This window comes from Antechinus flavipes, chromosome 2 (genome assembly GCF_016432865.1).
Source record: "Antechinus flavipes isolate AdamAnt ecotype Samford, QLD, Australia chromosome 2, AdamAnt_v2, whole genome shotgun sequence".
In the NCBI taxonomy this organism is placed as follows: domain Eukaryota; kingdom Metazoa; phylum Chordata; class Mammalia; order Dasyuromorphia; family Dasyuridae; genus Antechinus; species Antechinus flavipes.
This window is the reverse complement of record NC_067399.1, coordinates 320,532,388-320,556,484: the sequence shown is the minus strand read 5'-3', so window position 1 is coordinate 320,556,484 and position 24,097 is coordinate 320,532,388. Positions and strand designations below refer to the sequence as shown.

Genomic DNA, 24,097 nt, shown 5'->3' with positions numbered 1-24,097 from the left:
TCCATAATTAATAAAATGACTTTTAATTACATAGAAATTATCTTGCTCCCAATAGAAGAGTTTCTTCAAGAGTATTGTCTGGTATATATTCTCATATGTATACTTTTCTGATTTCTGTTCTATTTTAGACTCTGAAAAATGAGTTTATTTGCTATTTCCTATGTGTGTATTCATTATAGACTTGGCATCTGGTGAGAAGGGGCTCAAACCTTAGAAATAAAACTTGGGGCACTCCTTCTTTCTTCCTCATTAAAGAACAGTGATTGGGAGTTTAGCTTGAAACTGCAAACTGCTTCCCTTAGAATAGTAATATTTAAGAAAGCAAATAGATATAATTCTAGCCTGTTATCCTTCCTCCCTGAAGAGAGAACAATCAGCCTCTGGCCCCAGACTTTTGCTTTCCTTAACATAAGGAATCAAAATCTCTCTTGAAAAGAATGGGGAGGAGATATTACAGATATCTGTTCTTGTTTCCCTGTGAGCCACCTCTAAACAAATCCTTGAGGATATATGTAACATACATGGGCAACACATCCCCCATATGTCACTATTCCATACATTAAATTAAATTTTAATCTCATGCTATAAAGAATTGAAAATCGAGGGGATGCCTATCAATTGGGGGAATGGCTGAACAAATGTGGTATGTGATTATGATGAAATTCTATTGTTCTATAAGAAATGAGGAGCAGGATGCTCTCAGAAAAACCTGGAAAATCTTCCATGAGTTCATGCAAAATGAAAAATATTGTGTACAAAGTAATAATAATGCTGAGAATGACTTTGATCCAAGACTACTCTGAAGGACTTACATTGAAAAATACTATCCATCTCCAGAGAAAGGATTGATTGTATCTGAATACAGACTGAAGCATACTTTTTTTTTTGTTTTTTGAGGGTTTTTTTGGGGGAAGAGGGAGATCTATGCTTTCTTTTATATCATAACTTTTATGGAAATGTTTTGCACCATTGTACATAGGCCTTCTTAATGGCAGGGGATGGGGTGGGGGGAAAGGGGATAATTTGGAACTCAAAATTTTAAAAATAAATGTAAAACATTGTTTTACATGTAACTAGGGAAACTAAAAATATTAAAATATATTTTTTAATTTCATGTTCAAATTCTTTCTCTCCCTTTTCTTTTCCTACCACCTTGAGAAAGCAAGAAAAATAAAACTTCTTTTACAAACATGTATAGTAAAAAAAAAAAAAATTCCCTCTCTGGCCCTGTCCAAAACAAAATATAACTCATTTGAATCCATCATTTCTTTCTCTGTCAGGTGAATAGTACATTTTATCATGAATCCTCTAGAATTGTGGTTGGAAGTGACCAATTAATGTTAATCAGAGTTCTTAAATCTTTCAGTCATTTATCTTTATGATATTGTTGTCCTTGTATGAATTGTTTTCCAGGTTAAAAAAAGCAAACCAAAAAACAGCATTCCACTTATGTACATACTATAATTTATTTTTCCATTCATTCTCTAATTGATAGATACCCTTGTTTCTAATTCTTTGTCACAACAAAAAGAGCTGCTGTGTATTTTTTCCCTCAATAGTATTTTATTTTTCCAAATACACATATAGTTTCCAACATTCATTTTTGTAAGATGTTGTATTCCAGATTTTTCTCCCTCTTTCCCTTATCTTCCCCCTCCCTAAGATAGTGAGTAATCTGATATTGGTTAAACATACAATTCTTTTAAACGTATTTCCATATTTGTGATGTTTTATAAAAAAAATTAAACCAAAAGGGAAAAAATCATGAGGAAGAAAAATCAAACAAACAAAAAAAATGAAAATACTGTACTTTGATCCACATTCAGTCTCCATAGTTCTCTTTCTGGATGTGATTGGCATTTTCCATTACAACTCTATTAAAATTGTCTTGAATCATTACATTTATGAGAAGAGCCAAGTCCAGCAGAGTTGATCATCACATGGTCTTCTTGTTAGTGTATACAATGTTCTCTTGGTTCTGCTCACTTCACTCTGTATCAGTTCATGTAAGTCTTTCCAGATTTTCTGAAATCAAGCTGCTATAGTTTTGTGTATCTTAATTTTTTCAGTTCTTTGCCACCTGGGCATCTCCTTTGCTTCTAGCTCCTTGTCACCATATAAAAATTGCTGCTGGGGCTGTTTTGGTATTTGGGGAGATGTTTCTTTCTAGATCAGTTATGGTCTAGGGTGGTGGATGTTATCCATTTGTACTCCCTTTCCACTAACGCTCCTCCATGGCTTGGTTGGGGATCTTTGAAAGTTGCTGTGGCTGACAAACATATCTTTTCAGTATCAGTCTGGCACTGAACTTAATTCTCCTGAATCACAGGCAGCAGGTATATAATGTATTGTTGGACCTACGGTATCTCCCAGATCTTCTGTACTTTGCCATCAGAGCAGAACCTTTCAAAACACACAGTTGCTTCCATATGGAATGAGGTCATAAAGATATGTATGTGAAACAGAATGAGTTTCAGAGGCAACCACAGACAAGCCAATTAACTTTGGAACTAATGAATTAAATTTAGTATGTATATATATGTATATTATATATTATATGTGTATAATTATATGTGTATATTATATATCTAATATGAAAATGTATATTATATATTATATTTTATTTTCCCCAGTTATATGGTAAAACAAAAATTTTAAAACATTTTAAACAAGTTTTGAGTTTTAAATTCCATTTCTCCCTTTTTCTCTTCTCTCCCACCTCCCCAAAATGGTAAGCAATCCAATATAGTTTATACATGTATAATCATATAAAACACTTCCCTATTGGTCACTTTGTATAGGAAGTCTCAAAAAAAAGAAAGAAAGTGAAAATCAGCATGCTTCAATCTGTATTCAGACACTGTTAGGTGTTTCTCTGGAGGTGGGTAGCATGCTTCATCGTTAGTCCTTAGGAATTGTCTTGGATCATTGTACTGCTGAGAAGAGCTAATTCATTCGTGGTTCTTCATTGTACAATATTACTTGACTGTGTACAATGTTCTCTTAGTTCTTCTCACTTTGCATCAGTTCATATCAGTCTTTCCAGGTTTTTATGAAATCAACCTTCTTGTCATTTCTTGCAGCACAATAATATTCCATCACTATTATATATTATAGCTTTTTTTTTTAGCCATTTCCCAGTTGTTGATATCAGCCTTTTTGATTTCTAGCACTTAGCCAACACAAAAAGCTGCTAAAAATGTTTTTACACAAACAGGTCCTTTTCCCTTTTGGGGGATACATATACATATAATACATACATGTACATTGTATAAATACACAGTGTGTCATGCATGTTACAAACACGTCACAATTCGCATATAATGTAACATAAGTCACAGCTGTGATATCACATATGATATATATAACATTTATATACTCATGTGTATGCATATATCACAATCCATTTCAAAGCTGCTTACCTTATCTGTTTGCCGCTGAATCTACTTCTGCTTATTTCTGTACATTTAAAAAAATGTTTCATTGATATTCTTTTCTTTCCTTTTTTGTTGATGTTACTATCCCTAGTTTTTCTATAAAAAAGAAAAGCTATATTTTTTCTTGTCACAAATAAACATAGTTAAATAAAAAAAAAATACCCACATTAGTTATGTCCTTAAATATCTTCTTCAGCACTTGGTCAGATGACTTCTGAAGTCCCTTCTAATTCTTAAAATTTCATGGTTATGCTTTTGTTTTGCATTTTGTCCGGGACTTCTGGAGACGATGCTTTGGCTCAAAGAAATGGCTCTGATTAATAACAGCAATTTCAGTTGCTCAGCAGGCTGGTCTTTAAGTAGCCCTTAAATAGTAGGATTTGAAATTGGGGCTTCCTGACTCCAGTCCTGGCACTCTATCCACTGTGTCACCTAGTTGTCCTCTCTAGGTTCCTCATGGTCTACATACAGTGGGATGATGCTTTGGTGATACAGGTATAGGGAATGGAACACTTGATTTGGAGGCAGAAAAATCTGGGGAGATTTTCTATCTCCTACTAGCTACATGACTCAAGGCAAATTACTTAAAACAGTTTCCTCTTCTTTAAGATGGTGGTGTTAATAAAAAGATCAGTGAGATCAATATCTTTATATATTTAGTCCTGTCTGATTCTTTGTGACCCTAGGTGCAGTTTTCTTGGCAAAAATACTGGAGTGGTTTACTATTTCCTTCTCCAGCTCTTTTTTTACAGACGAGGAAACTGAGGCAGACAGGATCAAATGACTTGCCAGGGTCACATGATGTCTGAGGCCAGATTTGAACTCGGGAAGATGAGTGTTCCTGATTTCAAACTCTGTGCTCTATCCACCGAACTACCTTAACTGTCCTTTGCAAATGTCAAAGTGCAATAAAAGTAATATCCTTTTAAAAAATAATTTTAATTTAGAATCTAAGAAACATCAAATAAAGCAGACATTTTCAAATAAGAGGATTATCTGCACTAATCTGTTATATCTGTTACAGCTTGCTTTTCTTTTTTAAGTATCTAAGTTCAACCTGTAGCTTTCAAAGTGCTTATACTTACTTATCTGGGCTGTTTTTGGGTTATGCCTCTCTCTGCATGTTTTAAAAATATTCTGCACTGATTTTCTTTCTTTTTTTTCCTTACCTTATCCCTATTCCCTTCCCTCATGGTCTCTCCACCATTGGAAAAAAAGGCAACCTTGAAAGAAGGAAATATAGCCAAGCAAAACAAATTCCTACATTGGCTGCGTCTAAAAGTGTTGTCTTCCTCGGTCCCATGGAATCAATTGGTCTGAATTTGATCAGAGGCTCTCAAAGCTTTTTTTTTTTTTTCCTATACAGTTAATATTGTATAAATGGTTGCTCTGATTCTGCTTGCTTCACTCCGGAACCTGCTGGAGCCTCCCCCACTAGTCTGAGCCCGCTTAAAGCCAGTTGCCAGAAACTTTCCCCTCCTGAGTCTTGTGGTGTAAAAGCCCCCTTAGCCAACCAACCCACCCTGCTGTGTGTTTCCTTCCCATCAGGCAAGGAAGCTGAGAAGGCAAAGTGAAGGCTGGGGCCGCTGGGGAGAGTGGAGCCGATGCAGCAGGACCTGCGGCGGGGGTGTCAGCTTCCAGGAGCGACACTGCTACTCCCAGAGGTACTGAAAGTTCTGATTAAATTTTCAAAGACAGCATGACTCGTAAACTGTGACATCTAAGACAGACTAATTATTGGGTCTCTGGTCCACCTGTTATGGTCATGAAGCAAGAAGCAGTAGAAAATAAGCAGATCTCACTTTAAGCTCCCAGAGATGTGAATTGATTTTTTGAAAATTAAGTCATATTTTTACTCCAATATCTTCTGTTTTCATAGCTACATTGTCTCTAGATTTCTCTAAACCTAACCTTCCTTGTCAATACAGGAATGTCTCAATTCAGGTCCATAGGTACTTATGCAATGCTTATTATGCCAGATGTTAAGAAGATGTAAAAGAAATAATACTTTATATAATTCTTTGTTCAGAATCTGATCTTGGACACGTAACACTTCCTAGCTGTGTGACCCTGGGCAAGTCACTTGGCCCCAATTGCCTCAGCAAAAAAATAAAATAAATTCTTTGATCAGTTATTTTTCAGTCATATCTCTGATTTTGTGACTCCGTTTGGAATTTTCTTGGCAAAGGTACTGGAGTGGTTTGCCATTTCTTTCTCCAACTTATTTTACAGGTAAGGAAACTGAGGCAAACAGGTTTCAGTAACGTTGCTCAAGATCACACAGCTAATTCAGATCTGAAGCCTGCTTAGAATTCAGAAAGATGGATTTCCTAACTCCAGACCCAACACATTATCCACTGTGCCCATCTAGTTCTTTAAAGATGGGGGAACTGAGTCAGGCAGGTTTTGGGCAGAGTCACACAGCTAGCAAGTGTTTGAACACAGATCTTCTTAACTTGGGTTCAGGGTCTGATTATGGCACCATATACATAACTGCCTTTCAAAAATACAAAAATAACTCTACAAAGTACTATGTAAAGTTATAGTTTGTACAGTTATTTTTGTATTCACACCTGAGGAAAATTAAATAAAACCTCTTTTTTATTATTTTGTCAGACATAGCTATTCTCCTTCTCAAGGGAGTTTCTGAAGGGGCTGAGTTAGTAATGTGATCACTTCCAACCCCAAAGGCATCTGCTGTTAACCAGCTTGGGCTGGGCCCTCCAAAGGCTGGGACCCTCAGTTTTGTTTCCTTGGTAAACAGAAGCTTGGCCCTCTCCAGGGGCCGTGTCAAATGTCCCTGCTTTTCCTGAATCAAAGTTGGAGGTGACCTAGACTACAAGAAGGAGATTGCGCTGGGGAAATCCTGATTTTTCTAGCCAAGATTGCTCGAGGCAGCTGGGTCTCATAAAGTAACCGACATTCCTGAAGTGTCAGAGAGGGGTGTAATCAGCCGGCTACATCTGAAGCTTGTCTACTTTCCCTAGCTGCAAGTTGGTCCTTTCACAGGAGGATTGGGGTGGCTGTGGAAGGGGGGGAGCACATAAAGCCCTAGAGAGGAACTGGGAGTTATTAAACCTTGCTCCTCATGAGAATGTCCACCAATTGGGATTGGTCCAAATGATGCACTGTCAGCCAATAAGAAAAAAGACATTCCTAGATTTAAAAAGCCCTGTTGGCCCTCTCTCTGGGTTTTTTGGTACCCTTTTAGTACCCTAATTCCCTTTATTAAGTTCAGCACCCAATGAATAAGCTTATGTGTAAAATTGCCCTTTTGTTAAATTTCACTCTTGAGATGCCTTTGATTCAGGATTCATCTTGTCCCTGACTTCCCTTGCTTCTCACATCACTCTTTAAGACTATATAACACTGATCTGTATTGATGGAAGAACTTCCTTACCAGGAGTTCCCTCATAATGAAAATAGAGGCACATATATATATATATATTTTAAAGTCTCTTTGGTCCTAATGAATAGAAATCAAGTCTTTCAAAGATGTTTCTACCCACATCTTTGGGTACAGGGCTGTGTTCATAGTAGACATCCCATAAATGCCAAGTTTCTGATAGACTTCAGGAGACAGAAATTATTTTTGGTTCCCATAAAAAATTGGAGTCAGAATCTCAGAATCTGTCAGCAAGGTTAGAGAAAAACACTTGGCTAGGCATTTTTTAAAAAATGTACTCTTGTTTTAAACCAAATATTTTATTTTTCCTCCAGTTACATGTAAGAACAATTTTTAATATCCATTTAAAAAAAATTTGAGTTATAAATTCTTTCCCTTTTTCCATCCCCCTCCCCCATTAATAAAGAAGCACATAATTTGATATAGGTTATACATGTGCAGTTATACAAAACATATTTCCATGCTAGGCATATTTTTTTAAAATAATGAATTAGGAGAAGGAGATTGGACCTGTAATTTCACTGATCTAGGGAACTCCCAGGTGAGGGAACTCTGTCTACCAATGCTAGTGGCAACTTCTCTGAAACTTATAATTTTAGAAAAGAGTCCTTGGAAGTTGAATGAATTATTCAGTCACATAACCATTATGTGCCAGAGGACACACTTGAATGCAAGTATTTTGGACTCCAAAGTCAACTTCCTGTCATCTAGACCTCAATCTGTAAATAAATATGAATATAAAATATTACATGCATATAATATATAATGTACATATAGTACATGTATATGTCTGCTTATATTTAATGCTTTAAAAAATTGCTACTTCTCAATAACTCTTGGGATTATAGCTTTAGGCAACCTAGACCATCCATCCCATTTTCTAGATGAGGAAAGTGGACCCAGGGAGGTTAAGTGATTTGTCCTATGTGACACAGGTAATAAATATCAGAGATAAGATTTGGGCCAGGTCTTTTGACTCAAGAACCAGTAGATTCTTTCTACTATCTCATGCTTGCCCATTCTTCTCCCCATGAACCCTCCTTTATAATTCAGAGGAATATTGGGAGGAAGGAAAACAGTCAAAATATTTGATGTGACTTAGGAGAGCAATTTTGGCACCAAATGATGTGATTTAGGGTAAAGCACCAAATTTGGGGTCCAGTCATGTGAAGAATTCACAATGGCCATTCTCTTTGGCAAAAGGTAGATTTATTTAGGGAAGAGGTTACAGACAAAATGCAGGAATACAGTAGACACTGGCAATGGTAAATATGAAATGGAGTTGGGAGAGCATATAGTTAGCAGCAATTAATGATGGAAAAGACAGGTTCCCAAGTGGAATTCACAATTAACCAGGAGAAAGGGAAATGCCCTCAGTTGCAGGTTAAGTCCTAGAAGGAATTTAGCACCTTGAAGACTTCGCTGTAGGAAGGGGGTACCATGGCTGAGAGGAGAGATACTCTGCAAGAGGGAAGGGTGAGGGGAAAGGCAGAGTGCCATGGCGGGCCGTAACCCCCAAAAGGGTTCAGCAAAGATGGCGTGAGGAGATTTATGGGGGAGATTTAACTTTGGGGATTGACATAATTTGGATTTCTGAATGGACACAGCAAGATGAACATAACTACCTTCCCCGGAGGACTATAAGGTTGAACTGATCTCTTCCCTGCTTGCTTCATGGAGTAATTCCCTCAATCCTTCAGTCTTCCTATGTCAACCTCACCTAGTTACTCAGGACCTCCTCATACTGTTGGCTAAGCAGATTATGGCTACGCAAAGAACAGAGAAGGTTAGAGACAGTCTCATAGCTCCATGTGTCTGAGGAAACAGCAAGAGGGTTTCTTGGGAACTGGGCTGGGTGAGAAGATAGACAGATAACTACTTACTTGTGTGGGCTTGTCTCTCAGGAAAGATGGAAGCTCCAGCTGTATTGGACCCACCCGAAATTACCGTTCATGTAACACAGAGGTAAGATGCCTCAGACCCATATTTCTTCTCCCCTTCATTAAGCATCTTTATCTCCCGCAGGACCTCCTTTCATCATCAGGGAAGGAGTTCGTTGCTCTCTGGGTAATGTCGAAGTCCTGTCTCCCCAATAGAGACCCCACAAAAAGCAGGGCAGATTCTCCACCAAGGGCAACTAGCAGCTGCTCTAGTTTTTACTGGGACCTGGGGAAAGGGAGGAGTGAGTTCATTGTCATATCCCTCAGGCACATCTGTTGATTTATTGCTGAGACCATATCTTGATTATGAAGATTTTTGATTTCACTGCCCACCTCCCACCCCATTAGTGTTTTTCCTGAGGAACTTCCAAGTATTTTATGATAGGGGAAAAATGAATCCTTTGAAGGAAGATTCTAGAGGAGGCTCCCACATGAAATTATGCTATTTTAAATTCCTGTGGGCATATTTCATTTGGTGTTTGTTAAGTTTAGACAAATCCGGATTAAAGACTGAGTTTGGGAGTTCATATTCTCTACTGTGGAATTGCCTCTACAACGTTCTTTAGCTTCTGAGCCTGCTGGGTGAGAAATAGCTTCTTAGACAAAGGAGTTTCTGTGATTTGGAAGGGACTATCATTATTCTTTCCACATCCTAGGGGTTGGGAGGCAAGACACTCCCCTGGTCTGGAAAATTTGCATAAAATTTTTTGGCCCTCCCTTTGTACCGGAGAAGAAGTCTGAATTTTTTCCTTTCTCTTTTATGGGGTGTTTACAGTAATCATATTGTAAAATTTGGGCTGATTATACAATGCTATACATATAGTTGATGCAATTCTGAGTTCCTAAACTTCTTCTGTGCTATCTGCAGCTTCTATAAAATCCCCCCCCCCCCAATTCTCATTTAATTTCTTATGCCAACCCATGATATATCAAAAACATGATGGGGAAAGTCAAGATGCGGAAAGAAAAACTGTGTTTGGTATCCTCAGTGCTTTACACATGGTTGACATTTTAATACATGCTTGTTGGCTTGAATTCGATTGGATTCTCCCTTCTGCCTCTCACCTCCCAGGCAAAGTATAGCATCCTATTATGTCCCTCTGTCTTTTGTTCTCCCCTGCAGAGCTGTCCTCAGGGTGCCCGGGATTTCCGAGCTGAACAGTGTGCAGAATTTGATGGGAAGGAATTCCAAGGAAAGAAATACAAGTGGTTTCCATATTATGGAGGTAAGAGCTGGAATGGACTATTCTGTTTATTAGCATGGGCTTCCTTGGGATGTCCTGGGATTGCTCTTTTACACAGTTTAGTCTTTCAGGAATTTTGCTAGTCCCCTTTTGAAAGCTAGGACTCCCTCCATAACCTATGGGAGTAAAGACTTTTGTCTTTGGGGCATAGGAATCTCCTGATACCAGAGACCTGTGGAAGGAGAAATTCCCATGTCAATATAATCGCCCTTAGAAAGAGAGAAGGATTTTTTGCTTTTTCTGAAGGGCTGATGAGAATCTGTCTGAGTTGTTCTACCTTAATTATGATCATATCTGATTGAAAAATGCATCCATACACATGGCAGCTAGGTGACATCATAGTGCACAGAGTTCTGGATCTGGAGTAAGAAAGACTCATCTTCCTGAGTTCAAATCTGTTCTCAGACATTTCCTAGTTATGTGACCCTCCCAAGTCACTTATGCCCATTTGAGGGAGGGTTTGAAAGAGGAGTTTGATGAGATTTTACTTAATAAATTCCTATTTACTTACCCAGTGTAGCTTGGGATTTGGATGATCTGGTTAATAGAATATTCAAGCATTGCCATAGTTAGTATCTGTTTTTAGGGTAACTCCAAGGACAGACTAGTTTGTTTTTGAACAGGAAAAGAAAGCTCATCTTTTGGGATTTCATCTTCTTCCCTCTTCCCTCCCCAGCTGCCAATAAGTGTGAGCTGAACTGCATTCCCAAGGGGGAGAACTTCTACTACAGACACAAGGAGGCTGTGGCGGATGGGACCCCGTGTGAGCCGGGTAAACTCGATGTCTGTGTGCAGGGCACTTGTCAGGTGAGCCATTGATCTGTCCTCTCTCTCCCTTTCATGGTCCCTACCCAGAGCTAAGATTTATCTCTCCAAGATGATCAATTTCTACTTTATTGTCAAATCCATGGCCTTTTGGAGTCTTTTGTCTGCTGATCATCATTTAATTTTCTAGACACTGTCCTCCCTAAGTTTTTATGAGAAAGCATTGTCTGATTTTTCTTCCTCAGCTTCCTTTGATAGATCTGTGTCACATTTCTTATACATGATATATAAACTCCAGGATCCTATTTTTAAAAAATTTATTTATTTTACCTTTTAATAATATTTTATTTTTTCAAATATATGCAAAGATAGTTTCAACATTCATCTTTGCAAAACCTTGTGTTCGAAATTTTTCTCTCTCTCCCTCTCCCCACCCCATCTAAGACAGCAAGCAATCCTATATAGTTAAACATGTGCAATTTTTCTAAACATATTTCCATATTTGTCATTCTACACAAGAAAAACAAGATCAAAAGGGAAAAAAACCACAAGAAAGGAAAAAAAAAAAGCAAACAGAAACCACCAAAAAAAAGAAAAAAAGAAAAAGGAAAATACTATGTTTTGATCCACATTTAGTCTCCATAGTTCTGTCTCTGGATACAGATGGCTCTATCACAAGTCTATTGGAAGTGCCTTGAATCACCTCATTAAAAAGAATCAAATCTCAGGATTCTCTTAAGTCCTCTTCATTCTCTCTCTCCTCCCTCTCCTTTTCCCTTCCTTCTAGTCTTCTCTCTTCTCCTTCTTTAACTTTCCCCTTTCTTCTCTTTCTTCCTTTTTCTCCTCTTCTCATTCTCTCCCTTCTCCCTCTCCCCCTCTCTCTTTCTCCCTTCACAAATCTGACATGTCTAAAACTGAGCTCGTTTTCATTACTTCCAATTCTTTCCCCTTTCCTGACTTCCCTTTTTCTGTTGAGACCACCACTTTTCTTACAGTTCCCGGATTTGCAACTTCAGAATTACCCTCAAGTCCTTCATTTCCTTCATCTCTTATTTCAGTAAATTGCCAAATCTTGTCAATTCTGCCTTCACAAACTACACTACACCCATCCCCTTCGCCACAGCCACCACTCTGATTTCAGACCCTCTCATTTCTTGCCTGAACTATCTCAGCAGCGTGGCCCCTCCTCCCCAATCTGTTCTCACTTAGCTGAGGTTTTAAATTAATAGTCCTAAAGCACAAGCCCTTCCTCTGCTCAAGAAGCTTCTTCTTGTCTCTGGAATAAAATATGAACTTTTCTGACTGGCTTTTAAAGCCCTTCCTCTTCACCTTTTATCTTTTCTTTAATTTTTTTTAATTAACAAAAATTGATTCTATTTCCCTATCATCTCCTCCTCCAAAAAATTAGGGAAAAAACCCCCTACATTAATAAATGTCAACCTACCTCTTACACTCTACCTCCCAACTAATTTGGTCTACTTGTTATTCCCTGTACGTGGTTTTCCTTGTGCCATCTTGTTGCCCTGGCCATCCATTCCCCATGCCTGGACCGGATTCCTCTTCACTTCTATCTGAGGGAATCCCTGATTTCTTTCATCTCCTCCTAGAAGCCTAGTCAGAATCTGGTCTCTTAGAATAAGCAGGAGAAGAAAGAATTCCGTGACTCCATCATCCGGCGCATGGGAAGGTCTCATTTTTCCTCATCTCTTTTGTTCGGTTGGAGCTTAATGAGATCAGCTTCTTTTCTCTCTCACTCTCTCCTTCCTCTCCTGTGCTTGGGCCTAGGCAGGCCGTTGGCTGTGACCACATGCTTTACTCCTCCAAGAAGGAAGACAAATGTCTGCAGTGTGGGGGTGATGGCCGGACCTGTTATCCAGTCAAAGGCATTTTTGAGGCTAATGACCTCTCCAAAGGTAGGAGACCCCGGCCTTGACTAGTGTTGGAACTGGGGAGAGAGAACTTAAATATATTCTGTCTGATCATCTGGTGTGTGTGTCTGCATATTTATGGAATTTTTCCCCTTTTCCTAAAATCCAGTCCCAGATGTTTACTTCATGTTGGACCTAGACCTAGTGCCTTTTAAAGCACCATTTCCCCTTGGATTTCCTCTTTAGGTTTATGTCACTGCTCCCTTCCCGGATAGACTCAATACCTTGTGTCACTGCTCCCTTCCCTGGATAGCCCCAGTACCTTGGGTCACTGCTCTCTTCCTAGCCCCAATATCTTGGGTCACTGCTCTCTTCCTAGATAGCCCCAGTACCTTGCATCACTGCTCCCTTCCTAGCCCCAATACCCTGAGTCACTGCTCTCTTCCTAGCCCCAATACCTTGGGTCACTGCTCTCTTCCTAGATAGCCCCAGTACCTTGGGTCACTGCTCTCTTCCTAGCCCCAATACCTTGGGTCACTGCTTCTCTCCCGGGGTAGCTGCATTAGCATTGGGGATCATCACCAGGACAGGCTCAACTGCCCCAACATTCTTTTCAGCTTCCTCTGGGCAGGCTGTACAGCCTATGAGCTTAGAGAGGTCTGGAGTTTTTCCCAAGAACAGCACTTGAGCCTTAGCTAACACTTTCTGTTGAACAGAAACAAAACAAAAACAAAAGCCCAATTTTTAAAATTATTGATTTAATTGCTGTTGTTCATTTGTTGAATTGCGACTGACTGTGTCCCTGTGGAACATAGCATGTCAATACTGTCCATGTGGTTTTCTTGGCAAAGTTGCTCGAGTAGTTTGCCATTTTCTTCTTTAATGGACTAAAGAAGACAGAGATTAAGTTATTTCCTCAGAATCATGGAGCTAATAAGAACCTAGGTTCTTTCTGATTCCAGTCTCTATTCACTGAGCCAATCAAAGGGGTTCCCACAACTCCATGTCCTGCGCCAAACCTCATCATTTGGGGACACAACCCTGAACCTCTTCATTTGACTCCTTGACCATAGGGAATTGAGGGGAGCCGAACCTCATCACTCCCTCCTGAATTTCCCTTGTTACTCTACTGAATATTTTTAATTTAAGTTAAATTAAACCTTATTCTTTTCATTGAAAATCTATTTTCTCCTATCTCTTCCTACTTTTTCCCTCCCCTCCCCTCAAAATAAAAACAAGACCTTTGTAGACAAGTAAGCTGGGTCAATAAGCAAATTCCTGCAGTGGCCATGCCTTCTAAATTGATGTCTCAAACTGCTTTATTGTAAATAATGAACAAGTTTCTTTTTTCCAATATTGATTTTTATAAGATTTTGAGCTCTCAAATCCTGCTCCTCCTGCACCCCCAAGACAACAAGCAACTGATATGTTATATATGTGCAATCGTGTAAAATATATTTCCGTATTAGTTTTGTTGTGAAAGAAGAAACATAAGAGAAAAACACACACACACACATACACACACAGTTGTGAGTAATGTTTTCCAATATGAATCTTTTGGAATTGTCTTAGATTCTTGGGGAGCTGAGAAGAGCTAAGTCATTCGTAGTTGATCATGGCACAATTCAATGGTCTCTTACTTTCTGAGAAATTACTTTGTATTTACTTTTCGTTGACTTTATCCCTGAAAACTTTGGTTCACCTGGTAGAATGAAAGTGACTTTTTTTTTTTAACCTCCAGTGCCTAGAAAAATACCTTCTACTTAAATCTACTTATTAAAGGATTGTTGAAACTTTGAATGAATGGATACATGGTTTCTGATAGCAGAGGTGACATCCAGAACTAGATGCAGTAGGGACAAACTAGGTGATCCAGACAATTCCTCGGGCACTGGGTTTGGTGGGGGTCTCTCTAAGGATCGTTAGTCAGCTATCCAGGGAGTAAGTGAACATGTGTGTATGTGTGGGAACATTTATTAATCTTCTACAACAAAAAAATTACCCTGGCATGGATTCTGTCAATATAATAAAATAAAATAAAATAAAATAAAAAATCTTCTACAACATACCAGCTACTGTGTCAAGAGCCAGGGATACGAAAAAAGGCAAAAGATAGTTTCTGCCCTTGAGGAGTTAATGATCTGTTGGAGTCCAGCTCCTGTAGGGCAGTGAAGAATGTGACAACATACTGGGACCAGGCAGAGAAGTCCTGATTATGGACTCTTCAAAGTTTATTGATCAGAGAGACAAATATATATATACCTCAAATGCTCATAGACTTGATACAAAGTACACTCTTTGAAGTTTCTATAGTTTTTTCTAACAAACACCATCTACTGAAATGTAAACGAGTAAGCTCTGGATCTTGGTTAAATAGGCAGAAATGCAAATAATTGAGATACACGTATCAAGGTAAAGTTTATCTTGCCATTGTCTCAAGTATTTTTCTCCCAACTATCTTTAGTCTCCTTGTGGACATTCTTTCCCGTCCTAAGTTCAAAGGTTTAGCTTTCATCTGTTGAGTAGTGTTTGCATTTTGTTTCAGTCACTAGAATTCCAATTTATAGTATTACCAAGCATGTCTCTGCTGTTAATAAAAGAGATGTAGGTGAGCCAAGTTATGGTAAGATTTAAGACCTGGGATGGATGTTTGCCTCCTGGACCTTTACAATGATCCAATTCAAATGATTTTGTACAAGGAAGCTGCAAACAGGACAAAGTGGAAATAATTAAGAGATGGAAGGCAGTAGAATTAAGAAGGATCAGAAAAATCTAAAGGGATTTTAGTTGAAACTTGAAGAAAGCCAGGCAAGCCAGGGGGTAGAGATGAGGAGGAGGAGTATTGCAGACACAGAGATGGCTGATGAAAATGTCCAGATTTGAGAGATGTAGCATCTTGTTCCGGGAAGAACAAAGAGACCAGTGTCACCCAAATAAAGGGTTCATGGTGGTGGTGGTGAGTTGTGTGTGTGTGTATGTGTATAAGGTATAAAAAGACTGGAAAACTGGATCATGAATATGTGTGTTTGACTAATATGGAAATAAGTTAAAAATGATTGCACATGTATAATCTGTATCAGTTTGCTGTTTTGAAGAGAGGGGAAGTAAAGAGAAAAAAATTTGAAATTCAAAATCTTACAGAAATGAATGCTGAAAATTAAATAATAATATAATAAACAAATATATATTTATATATAAATAAATAGTAAAAATGATTATGTGTAATTTGAAAGATAAACTACTATTGAAGAAAAAAATAAATGAATGTGTGTGTTTGGGGTGCGAGTGGAGGAAATGCATCTAGGAAATGCAGTCTAGGAACTCGGCATCACTTTCCTTGACCTTCCTAGTCTCATCATGTTACTGTTTCCCTCAGGTTACAATCAGATTTTGGTCATTCCTGCAGGAGCCACCAGCATCCATATTGCAGAAGCCGCAGCCAGCAGGAATTTTCTGGGTATGGACTAACAGGTCCTGTAGCTGATGTTACCCTCAGACTTCCCTGAGGCTGATCCATAAGCAGAATCTGGCTACAGGAACAAATCCTGGTCCCCATTTCCCCTATACTCATGGCTTATGGGACTGGACCCTAGGGGAGGAGAAGCAGCATAGACAAAGCTGTGAGACATCAGCCCTTTTCTCTTGGGGACTTTCCTGGCTACTTTCTTCTTCCTCTCCCCCTTGTCATCCCACAGCAGTGAAGAATGTGCGGGGGGAGTACTATCTGAATGGCCACTGGACAATCGAGTTTGCCCAGGCCCTGCCCGTGGCCAGCACCATTCTTCAGTATGAACGAGGGTCCGAGGGGGATCTGGCACCCGAACACCTGCACGCCCGGGGACCGACTTCTGAGCCCCTGGTCATTGAGGTGAGTGGAGCCGGCTGCTTTTCTCTGTCCTCCACCTCTAACCCAACGAAGTAGGGATGATTCTTGGTTTGGGAAGAGGGCAATACCTACACTGAGAATGTGGAGCATTTCCTTATAGTTTGCTATGGCAATTGGGGTTCACATGGGAACATTTATTCATCCCTTGGTATTTGTCCTGTGAGGAGTAGTCATGGCCACCTAAGACAGAGGTGCTTTTAAAAAATATTTTAATAACTGTATTTCAGTATAATTGGTTTCTTTTGTAATCCTTTGCTTTTTATTTTATGCATTAAAAACAATTATTCCGAGAAGGGAAACATGAGTTTCATCAGACTTCTAAAGAGTCTGTGACACAAAAATACTACCTTGATCTTGAAAACCTTGTCAAAAAGGAGAGGGGAGCAGGAAGGGAGAGAGCAGAACAGAATGAATAGGGCAGATGGGGCCAGAATGGGCTCTAAGAGAAGGTGTAGGGTAGGATTTGAACCTAGGAATCCTGACCCTCAGGTACATTGCCCGGCTTCAAGTCTCGGTCCATCCTCTTCTGAACTCCAGCAGCAGTGTGGGCAGAGGCAGTGGAGGGGGGTAAACTGGAATACCAAGTAGCCTAGGTTTGAGCCCTGCTTGTGAGACTTGCTAATTGTGGCAATTATGGGCAAATCTTTTGGGTTTGGGATCTCTTTATCTGTGGAATGAGGAGCACAGAGCTCAAAGGACTCTTCCTATTTTGTTGTGGTGCACAAATGAGAGAATGAGAAGCTCCTTGTAAACTTGGAACCTGCCATAATTATTTCTATTAGGAAGGGAGAGAGAAAGAAAGGAAGAGGGAGAAGAGAGAGAAAGAAAAGAGAGAGAATAGCATGAGCACAGGAACACTACCCTAGGAAATGGGTCAGGAAATCTGGGTCTTCTTCACTGGTTTGGACATAGATGATTTCTTTTCTCTATTTCAGCTTATTAGCCAAGAGCCCAACCCAGGGGTGGAATATGAGTATTACCTGCCCCACCAGCCCTTGAACACTGGTTTCAGCTGGAATCACGGCTCATGGAGTGACTGCAGTGCTGAGTGTGGAGGAGGTGAGCAGAGAGGTCACCCAGGAGTTGAGATAAGAGTGATTGAGAGGAGAGAGGAGGTTCCAAGCTAGAGAAAGGACGCAAGGGAGGGTGAGGGTCCACAGAACCCAGGAGGTCTCCAGCTCCGTTGACATCCAGGACCCTTCCCCACCCCTCAGTGAGTTGTTGGACAAGACCCAGCCTGTGGGGACACGGGTCTCCAGGCTGTGCCCCGCTCACGTGGGCGCCCCTTCTTGACAGGCTATCAGACACGCCTGGTATTCTGTACCACCGACAATGAGGTGTACCCTGATCATATGTGCCGACATAAGCCCCAGCCATCTGACAATCGCACTTGCAACCTTCAGGCCTGCCCACAAACCAAGCGGTAAGCCCTACCTATGCCGCCTCCTTTGACCCTTTCTCCCTTCTCCCTTTGCCCTTCAGCAGAGTCCTAAGACAGAGGGTTTGGGTCAGACAGTATCAGGGTTAGTCCTTTCCCCAGGATAGATAACTTCAGGCGGGGTTAGGACTGGGAGAGGGACAAGATAGGTATTACCCATCTGACAAATATTGCCCAGGGTGAAATATCGAGCTGCTGTACTATATAAGGACTGAGGAGGAGTTAGGGGAAAGGGATTCTTTTTTCTGGCTTCCTGAAATCCAGCGGTTGCCCAACAAGCATTTATGAAGTGCTTCTTCTGTGTTAAGCACTGAGATACAAAGAAAGGCAAAAATAGATCCTATCCTCAAGGAGCTTACATTCTAATGGGGATGACAACATATAGACAATTGGGTAGATATAAAATATAAGCATATGTATATATATAAAATATAAAAATATAAAAAATATAATAAGATGGAAGGGACTCTTAAGAGGAAAAGGCAAGATGGCATGAATAGCTCACATTTCAGCCTCTTGATGTAATTATCTCCTGTCACCTTTTCTCCTGATGTGGGCAGATGGTACAAAGCAGGAAAATAGGCTTACAGTTTCTAGTTCTTCCTCCATAAAGAGATCCTGTTCAGAGGAATGTCAACCAGAGCCTTGTAGAGCTCAAAGGGAATCATTCGAGATGCAAACCACCAAACTCCCCAAATAAACTTCCAGGGTCCTTCGACAGCTAAAGTCCAGACTATTCAGAGAGTGGCTCTGAAGTGTATTTCCCCCAGAGTTCCCCTCTAGACAAAGGGCTTGGAATCAAGATAGGACTTGGTTGTGATCTTTACCCTTCCTTCCCCTCCCTCACTTGCCACATCAGAACTAAGGGGCAGCAGAAAAGGAATTAATACTTTCATATTGTAGAAAAAGCTCAGTCTGGCTCTTTGGTAAGCTTATTTAGGGAGTACGGTGAATTGCATCTCAGATGAGCTCTAGAAGGCTCCGGTTGGGATCCCTTTAGCCAGTTAGGTATCCTGTGGTAGGGATATGCATGGATGGAAGAGATTTTGCTTCTGAGCTATCCCAACTTTTGTGTGAAGCCCCATGGAATCATTGCATCAGAGACTAATCTGGGGAGCCTCCCAGGAAAGAGAGGTAGCTGGTTGCATGGCCCTTTCTTCCATGGTCTCAGAAAGAGAAATGCTTTTATTGGCCCTCGCAAACCCCTTTATTCTGTGCACAAAGGATCTCATACCTCCACCCGCCGGGAGTGTGGAGCCATGGCCGAGCCCGAGGCATGTGTGGGAAAAGGTAATTGAGGGCAAGGGTGGGCATCCCAGGAGTACCCTTCCTCTGTCAGCCTAGCCATAGATGTGGAAGTTCTAAAGCCTGCAATGGTGAGCCCACTGAGAGCATCCCTCAGCTGGGCAGGGGCTTTGGGTTAGTGTTGGAGCTTCTCTTACTCTCTGCCCCCTTAGTGGGGAAGGTGATGGGCATTGGAGCTTTGCATGGCTACTGTGGCATCTGGAAATCTAGAGGATCTTTGCTGTTTCGAGCCGTTTCAGCTTCTCCGTAGGCTGAGTTTTGTTTTCTGAAGAAATGCCAGTTTTTTTAAATTTTTAAAAATGTATTACTTCTCAACTATTTACTTTTATAATATTTTGATATATTTGATTTGGTTTATAATATTTTGATTTGATTTATTTTTAAATTTATTTATTAGTTTTCAACAATTTACTTTTATATTTTATTTTTATTTTTCCCTCCCTCTGTCCCTAAGATAGCAGTCAATCTGATAAAGATTATTGTACATGTACAATCACATTAAACATATTTCCACATTAATCATGTTGTGAAAGAAGAATCAGAAAGGGAAAAATCATGAAAAAGAAAAAAAACAACAAAAAAGTGAAAATAGTATAATTTGATTGCCATTTAGACTCCATAGTTCTTTCTCTGGATGTGGATAGCATTTTTCATCAAAAGTTTTTTGGAATTGTCTTACATCATTGTATTGCAGAGAAGAGCAAAGTCTATCAAAGTTGATCATCTATACAATGTTGTTCCTGTGCACAGTGTTTTCCTGGTTCTGTGCACTTCACTCAGCATCAGTTCATATAAAAATTTCCAGGCTTTTCTGAAGTCTGCCTACTCCTCATTTTTTTTGGGGAGGGAGGGGTGAGGCAGTTGGGCTTAGGTGACACACCCAGGGTCACACAGCTAGTAGGTGATTAGTATCTGAGGTCATATTTGAACTTGGATCCTCCTGATTTCAGGGCTAGTGCTCTATTCACTGTGCCATGTAGCTACCCCCTCTAGCCATTTCTTATAGAACAATAATATTCCATTACATTCATATACCACAATTTTTTCAGCCATTCCCTAGTTGATGGGGACAGGATAGTTTTAAAATCTAGTTTCCAGGAGCTGTGGGGGTCAGAAAGTGGGAAGAAGGACAGGCACCTGGAAGAGAAGGTTAAGACACTGAGATAAGTAAAAATACTTTAGGACTTAATTGTGTCCTAAACCCCTCATTTTATAATAGAGAAAACTGAGGGCTAAAGGAAAAAATTAATAACCAAATCTGCTTTAGAATCTGAATATGTGGTAAAAAGAATACTGAACTTGGAGTTTGAAGATTTGGATTCAAACCTAATTATTGTGTGACTCAGCAGAAGTCCCTTAACCTCTTTATAACTCAGTTTCCTCATTTGTTAAATAGGATAATAATACCACTATTATTGGTTAATATTATTAACATGGTTGTTGTGATGATCAAATGAAATAATGTATATAAAAGTGTTTCACAAAATTCTATATAAAAATTACCTGCTATTATTAATCATTTAAGCAGCCAACAAGCATTTATTAAGCATTTACTGTGTGCCAGGCTTTTTGCTACACACTGGAATGCAATAAAAAGCAAAAACACAGCCCTGACTCTCAAAGAATTCAAATTCTACAATTAGGTTTCAACATGTGAAAAATTGTACATCTAAATGTACAATTATATACATTATATACACTGTATATACAAATATATATAGTATAAAGTGGAAAGTAACTGAGAAAGGACACTTAAGGATATATACCAGAAGGGATAGGGAAGGACAGAAAGGCCTTCTGAGAAAGGTGGAATCTGATCTGAGTTTTCAAAGAAACAAGGGAAACTGGAAGGCAAAGAGAAGGAAGGAGACTAGACATGAGGACAGCCAGTGAAAAGGTGGGGAATGAAAAGACAGGTCATTTTGTTCACAGATCAGCTGAGAAGATCAAGTGCTGCTGCAAAATAGGGTATGTGGAAGCAATCAGTCAAATATTTACTAAGAACCTACTATGTACCAGGAAACAAAAAGAGGCAAACGACAGTAATAGGCGCCCACAGTCTAATGAGAGAACAAATGTATACAAACAAGCTATATAGAGAATAAATAGGAAATAATTAAAACAGAGAGTAGCATTAGAATTGAGAGGGAAGTTAGCTCTTCCACATTGTGGGGGTCAGGAATGCAGTGTGCCACCTGTTCTGAAAAATCCATGTGAAATTTTTTGGCCCTCCCTTTATACTGAAGGAGAAGTCTGAATTATTGTGGTATTAAAAGTATAAAATATGCTGATATTATACAATACTGTACATATAATTTTTGCATTTCTGAGTTTCTAAACTCTTATGTCTGTGGCTTCTGCAAAACTCCCAGAAAATTTCCATCTAATTTCTTATGCCAATTTGCGATCTATTGAAATTGCAATGGGGGAATTGATGATGTAGAAAATCACAATGTGGAAGTGATAATTGTAATATGTTGAGAATATTGGAAAAATAGGAAAGAGGCCACGTTGTGAAGAGTTTAAGAAGCCAAAGTATTTCATATTTTATCCTGGAGGGAATGAGGAGCCAATGGAGTTTATTCTCTTAGGGGGATGAGATAATCAGCCCTGTACTTTAGAAAATCACTTTTTAAATATTATTATATATTCATATCATTATAATTCATATTATATATTCATTTGATCCTCACAATAACTCTAAAATAGGGAGCTGTGGTATTATTTTTCTTATTACGTTTGTTATCATTTTGCAGAGAAGTTGGGTGATTTGTCCAAAATCAGACATTAAGTTAGTGATGGGGACAGAGCTGGAATCCAGGGTCTCCTTCCTTTTCATCCAGTGCCTTTCCAGTCGTGCCACCTAGGACTGACTTTTCACTGAAGATATATGAATGAGCAGCCTTAGTATACCAGTGGCAGCCTCCTGTTTAGGGAGATGGGCAGGAGGGCTAGGAGAGAGCCCAGAGGTGGTCTAGCTTCTTCTCCCCTTGCAGCTGGAAGGCTGGGCCATGGAGTGCCTGCTCAGCCCCATGTGGAGGAGGTTCCCAGTCCCGCCATGTCTACTGTGTTGTGTCTGATGGGGCAGGCACAGAGGAGGCGACAGATGAAGAGTCGTGTGCAGCTCTGCCAGGGAGACCCCCAAACACACGCTCCTGCAACCTGCACAGGTGTGCAGCATGGAGCTCAGGGCCCTGGGGAGAGGTGAGTCTGACTGGAGATGGGGAGTCAGGAGCCTTGAAGGCCAGGACCAAACAGGAATACAATGAGATCTGCTTTGTTCTAGAGACCAAAATGCCCAGAAATGTGTGTGTGTGTGTGTGTGTGTGTGTGTGTGTGTGTGTGTGTGTGTTCTAAACCATGCATTCTTGAATAGTGACCATGTGTGGTTAGGGATGGGGAGCATAGCAAGGAATTGACCATTTGCTGCCTCTGGTACAGAAGGCCTTCTTTGCTACAGCAGACTGGATAATTTCCATAAAGCTGGCAAAGTTCCCTGAGGATAGCCCATGAAACAGATGTAATGGGAGACTGGCTGACAACAAACCAGTTCTTATGAGAATGTATACGCTCTTATGAGCATGTGCAGCTTTCAGTACATGTGCTTTTTGATAGCTTGTCATATGATGAAGAAACAAACTGTTGATTGGTGGCTGAGCTGGAACAGGTGTACATGGAAAAGGCACTAAAAGAAAGTTTTTTATGGCTTTCCTGCCTGATTGTGTTCAAGTGAGGAGGCAGACTGCTATAAATCTCTGGGTGGGGAGACCCACCCAGTCTTGGACAGAATTAGGGTTACATGGGGTTTTCAGAGCTGTCAAGTCACTGTGCTCAGCACCCAATATAATAAAAATGCAAAGTTGGGGGAGCCTGAAAGTTAACAGTGCTCAATGCTAATCCCACAAATCTTGGTGGGATTGTCATTTGGGAAATGTACTGTTTCTTCTCTGGATCTTAACTGTTATTGTGTCATTTCAGTTTTGTCCAACTGTTTGCAACCTTTGATGGAGATATTGGAGTAATTTGCCATTTTTTTCTCCAACCCATTTTATAGATGAGGAAACTAAGGCAAACAGAATTAAGTGACTTGCCCAAGATCACACAGCTAAGAAGTATCCGAGGCCAGATTTGAACTTAGGAAGATGGATGAGCCTTCCTCATTCCCAGCCCAATGCTCTATCTACTATACCACCTAGCAGCCCCAGGGCTATTTGGAAATGAATGGATGGGACTAGATGATATTTAAGGTTCTTTCAAACTCTAACATCGACAAGTGATGGTGATATTTAAGGAGAAGGGATTAGAAATTCCATTAGCAGAGTCTGTATCTCTAAGGCTTTCTAGCAGATGTCCACCTGTCATTTGGGGTATCTGACTTGAGCTCCCTCACTAGAGGCACAATGGATTAGAGTGCTGGGGCTGGAGTCAGAAAGTCCTGAATTCAAATCTGGCTTTGGATATTTACCAGTTGTGTGGCCCTGGGCAACAACTTTACCTCTATTTTTCTTAGTTTCCTTATCTGTAAAATTGGGACATCATCATTACCACCACCACCACCACCACCATCATCGTGATGTTATTGTTGGACAGTTTAGGTGATGAAATGGATAGAGAACCAGACTTGGAGTCGGGAAGACTCATCTCCCTGAGATTAAAACTGGCTTTAGACATCTTATTAGTTGTGTCACCATGGAGAAGGAAATGGCAAACCACTGCAGTATCTTTTCCAAGAAAACTCCAAACGGGGTTACGAAGCGGTAGACTGACTGAACAACACCAAATAGTTCCTCATTTGTAAAATAGGAATA

The 24,097-nt window shown here is 40.0% G+C and overlaps 1 protein-coding gene across 3 annotated transcripts in view; it reads left to right on the top strand.

The window, feature by feature from the left end:
• The window catches only part of PAPLN (papilin, proteoglycan like sulfated glycoprotein), an 80,423-nt gene that overhangs the window by 21,088 nt on the left and 35,238 nt on the right, over positions 1-24,097 (top strand). For 2 of the 3 annotated variants that reach the window (XM_051977645.1, XM_051977644.1), the window contains exons 3-13: positions 4,986-5,101; positions 8,748-8,808; positions 9,907-10,009; positions 10,704-10,834; positions 12,582-12,705; positions 16,037-16,117; positions 16,356-16,528; positions 17,482-17,605; positions 17,843-17,969; positions 19,209-19,274; positions 22,286-22,493. In XM_051977645.1, coding sequence (XP_051833605.1) covers positions 4,986-5,101; positions 8,748-8,808; positions 9,907-10,009; positions 10,704-10,834; positions 12,582-12,705; positions 16,037-16,117; positions 16,356-16,528; positions 17,482-17,605; positions 17,843-17,969; positions 19,209-19,274; positions 22,286-22,493 — 1,314 coding nt within the window. The remainder of the gene's footprint in view (positions 1-4,985; positions 5,102-8,747; positions 8,809-9,906; positions 10,010-10,703; positions 10,835-12,581; positions 12,706-16,036; positions 16,118-16,355; positions 16,529-17,481; positions 17,606-17,842; positions 17,970-19,208; positions 19,275-22,285; positions 22,494-24,097) is intronic. The other variant, XM_051977646.1, reaches the window with a different exon arrangement.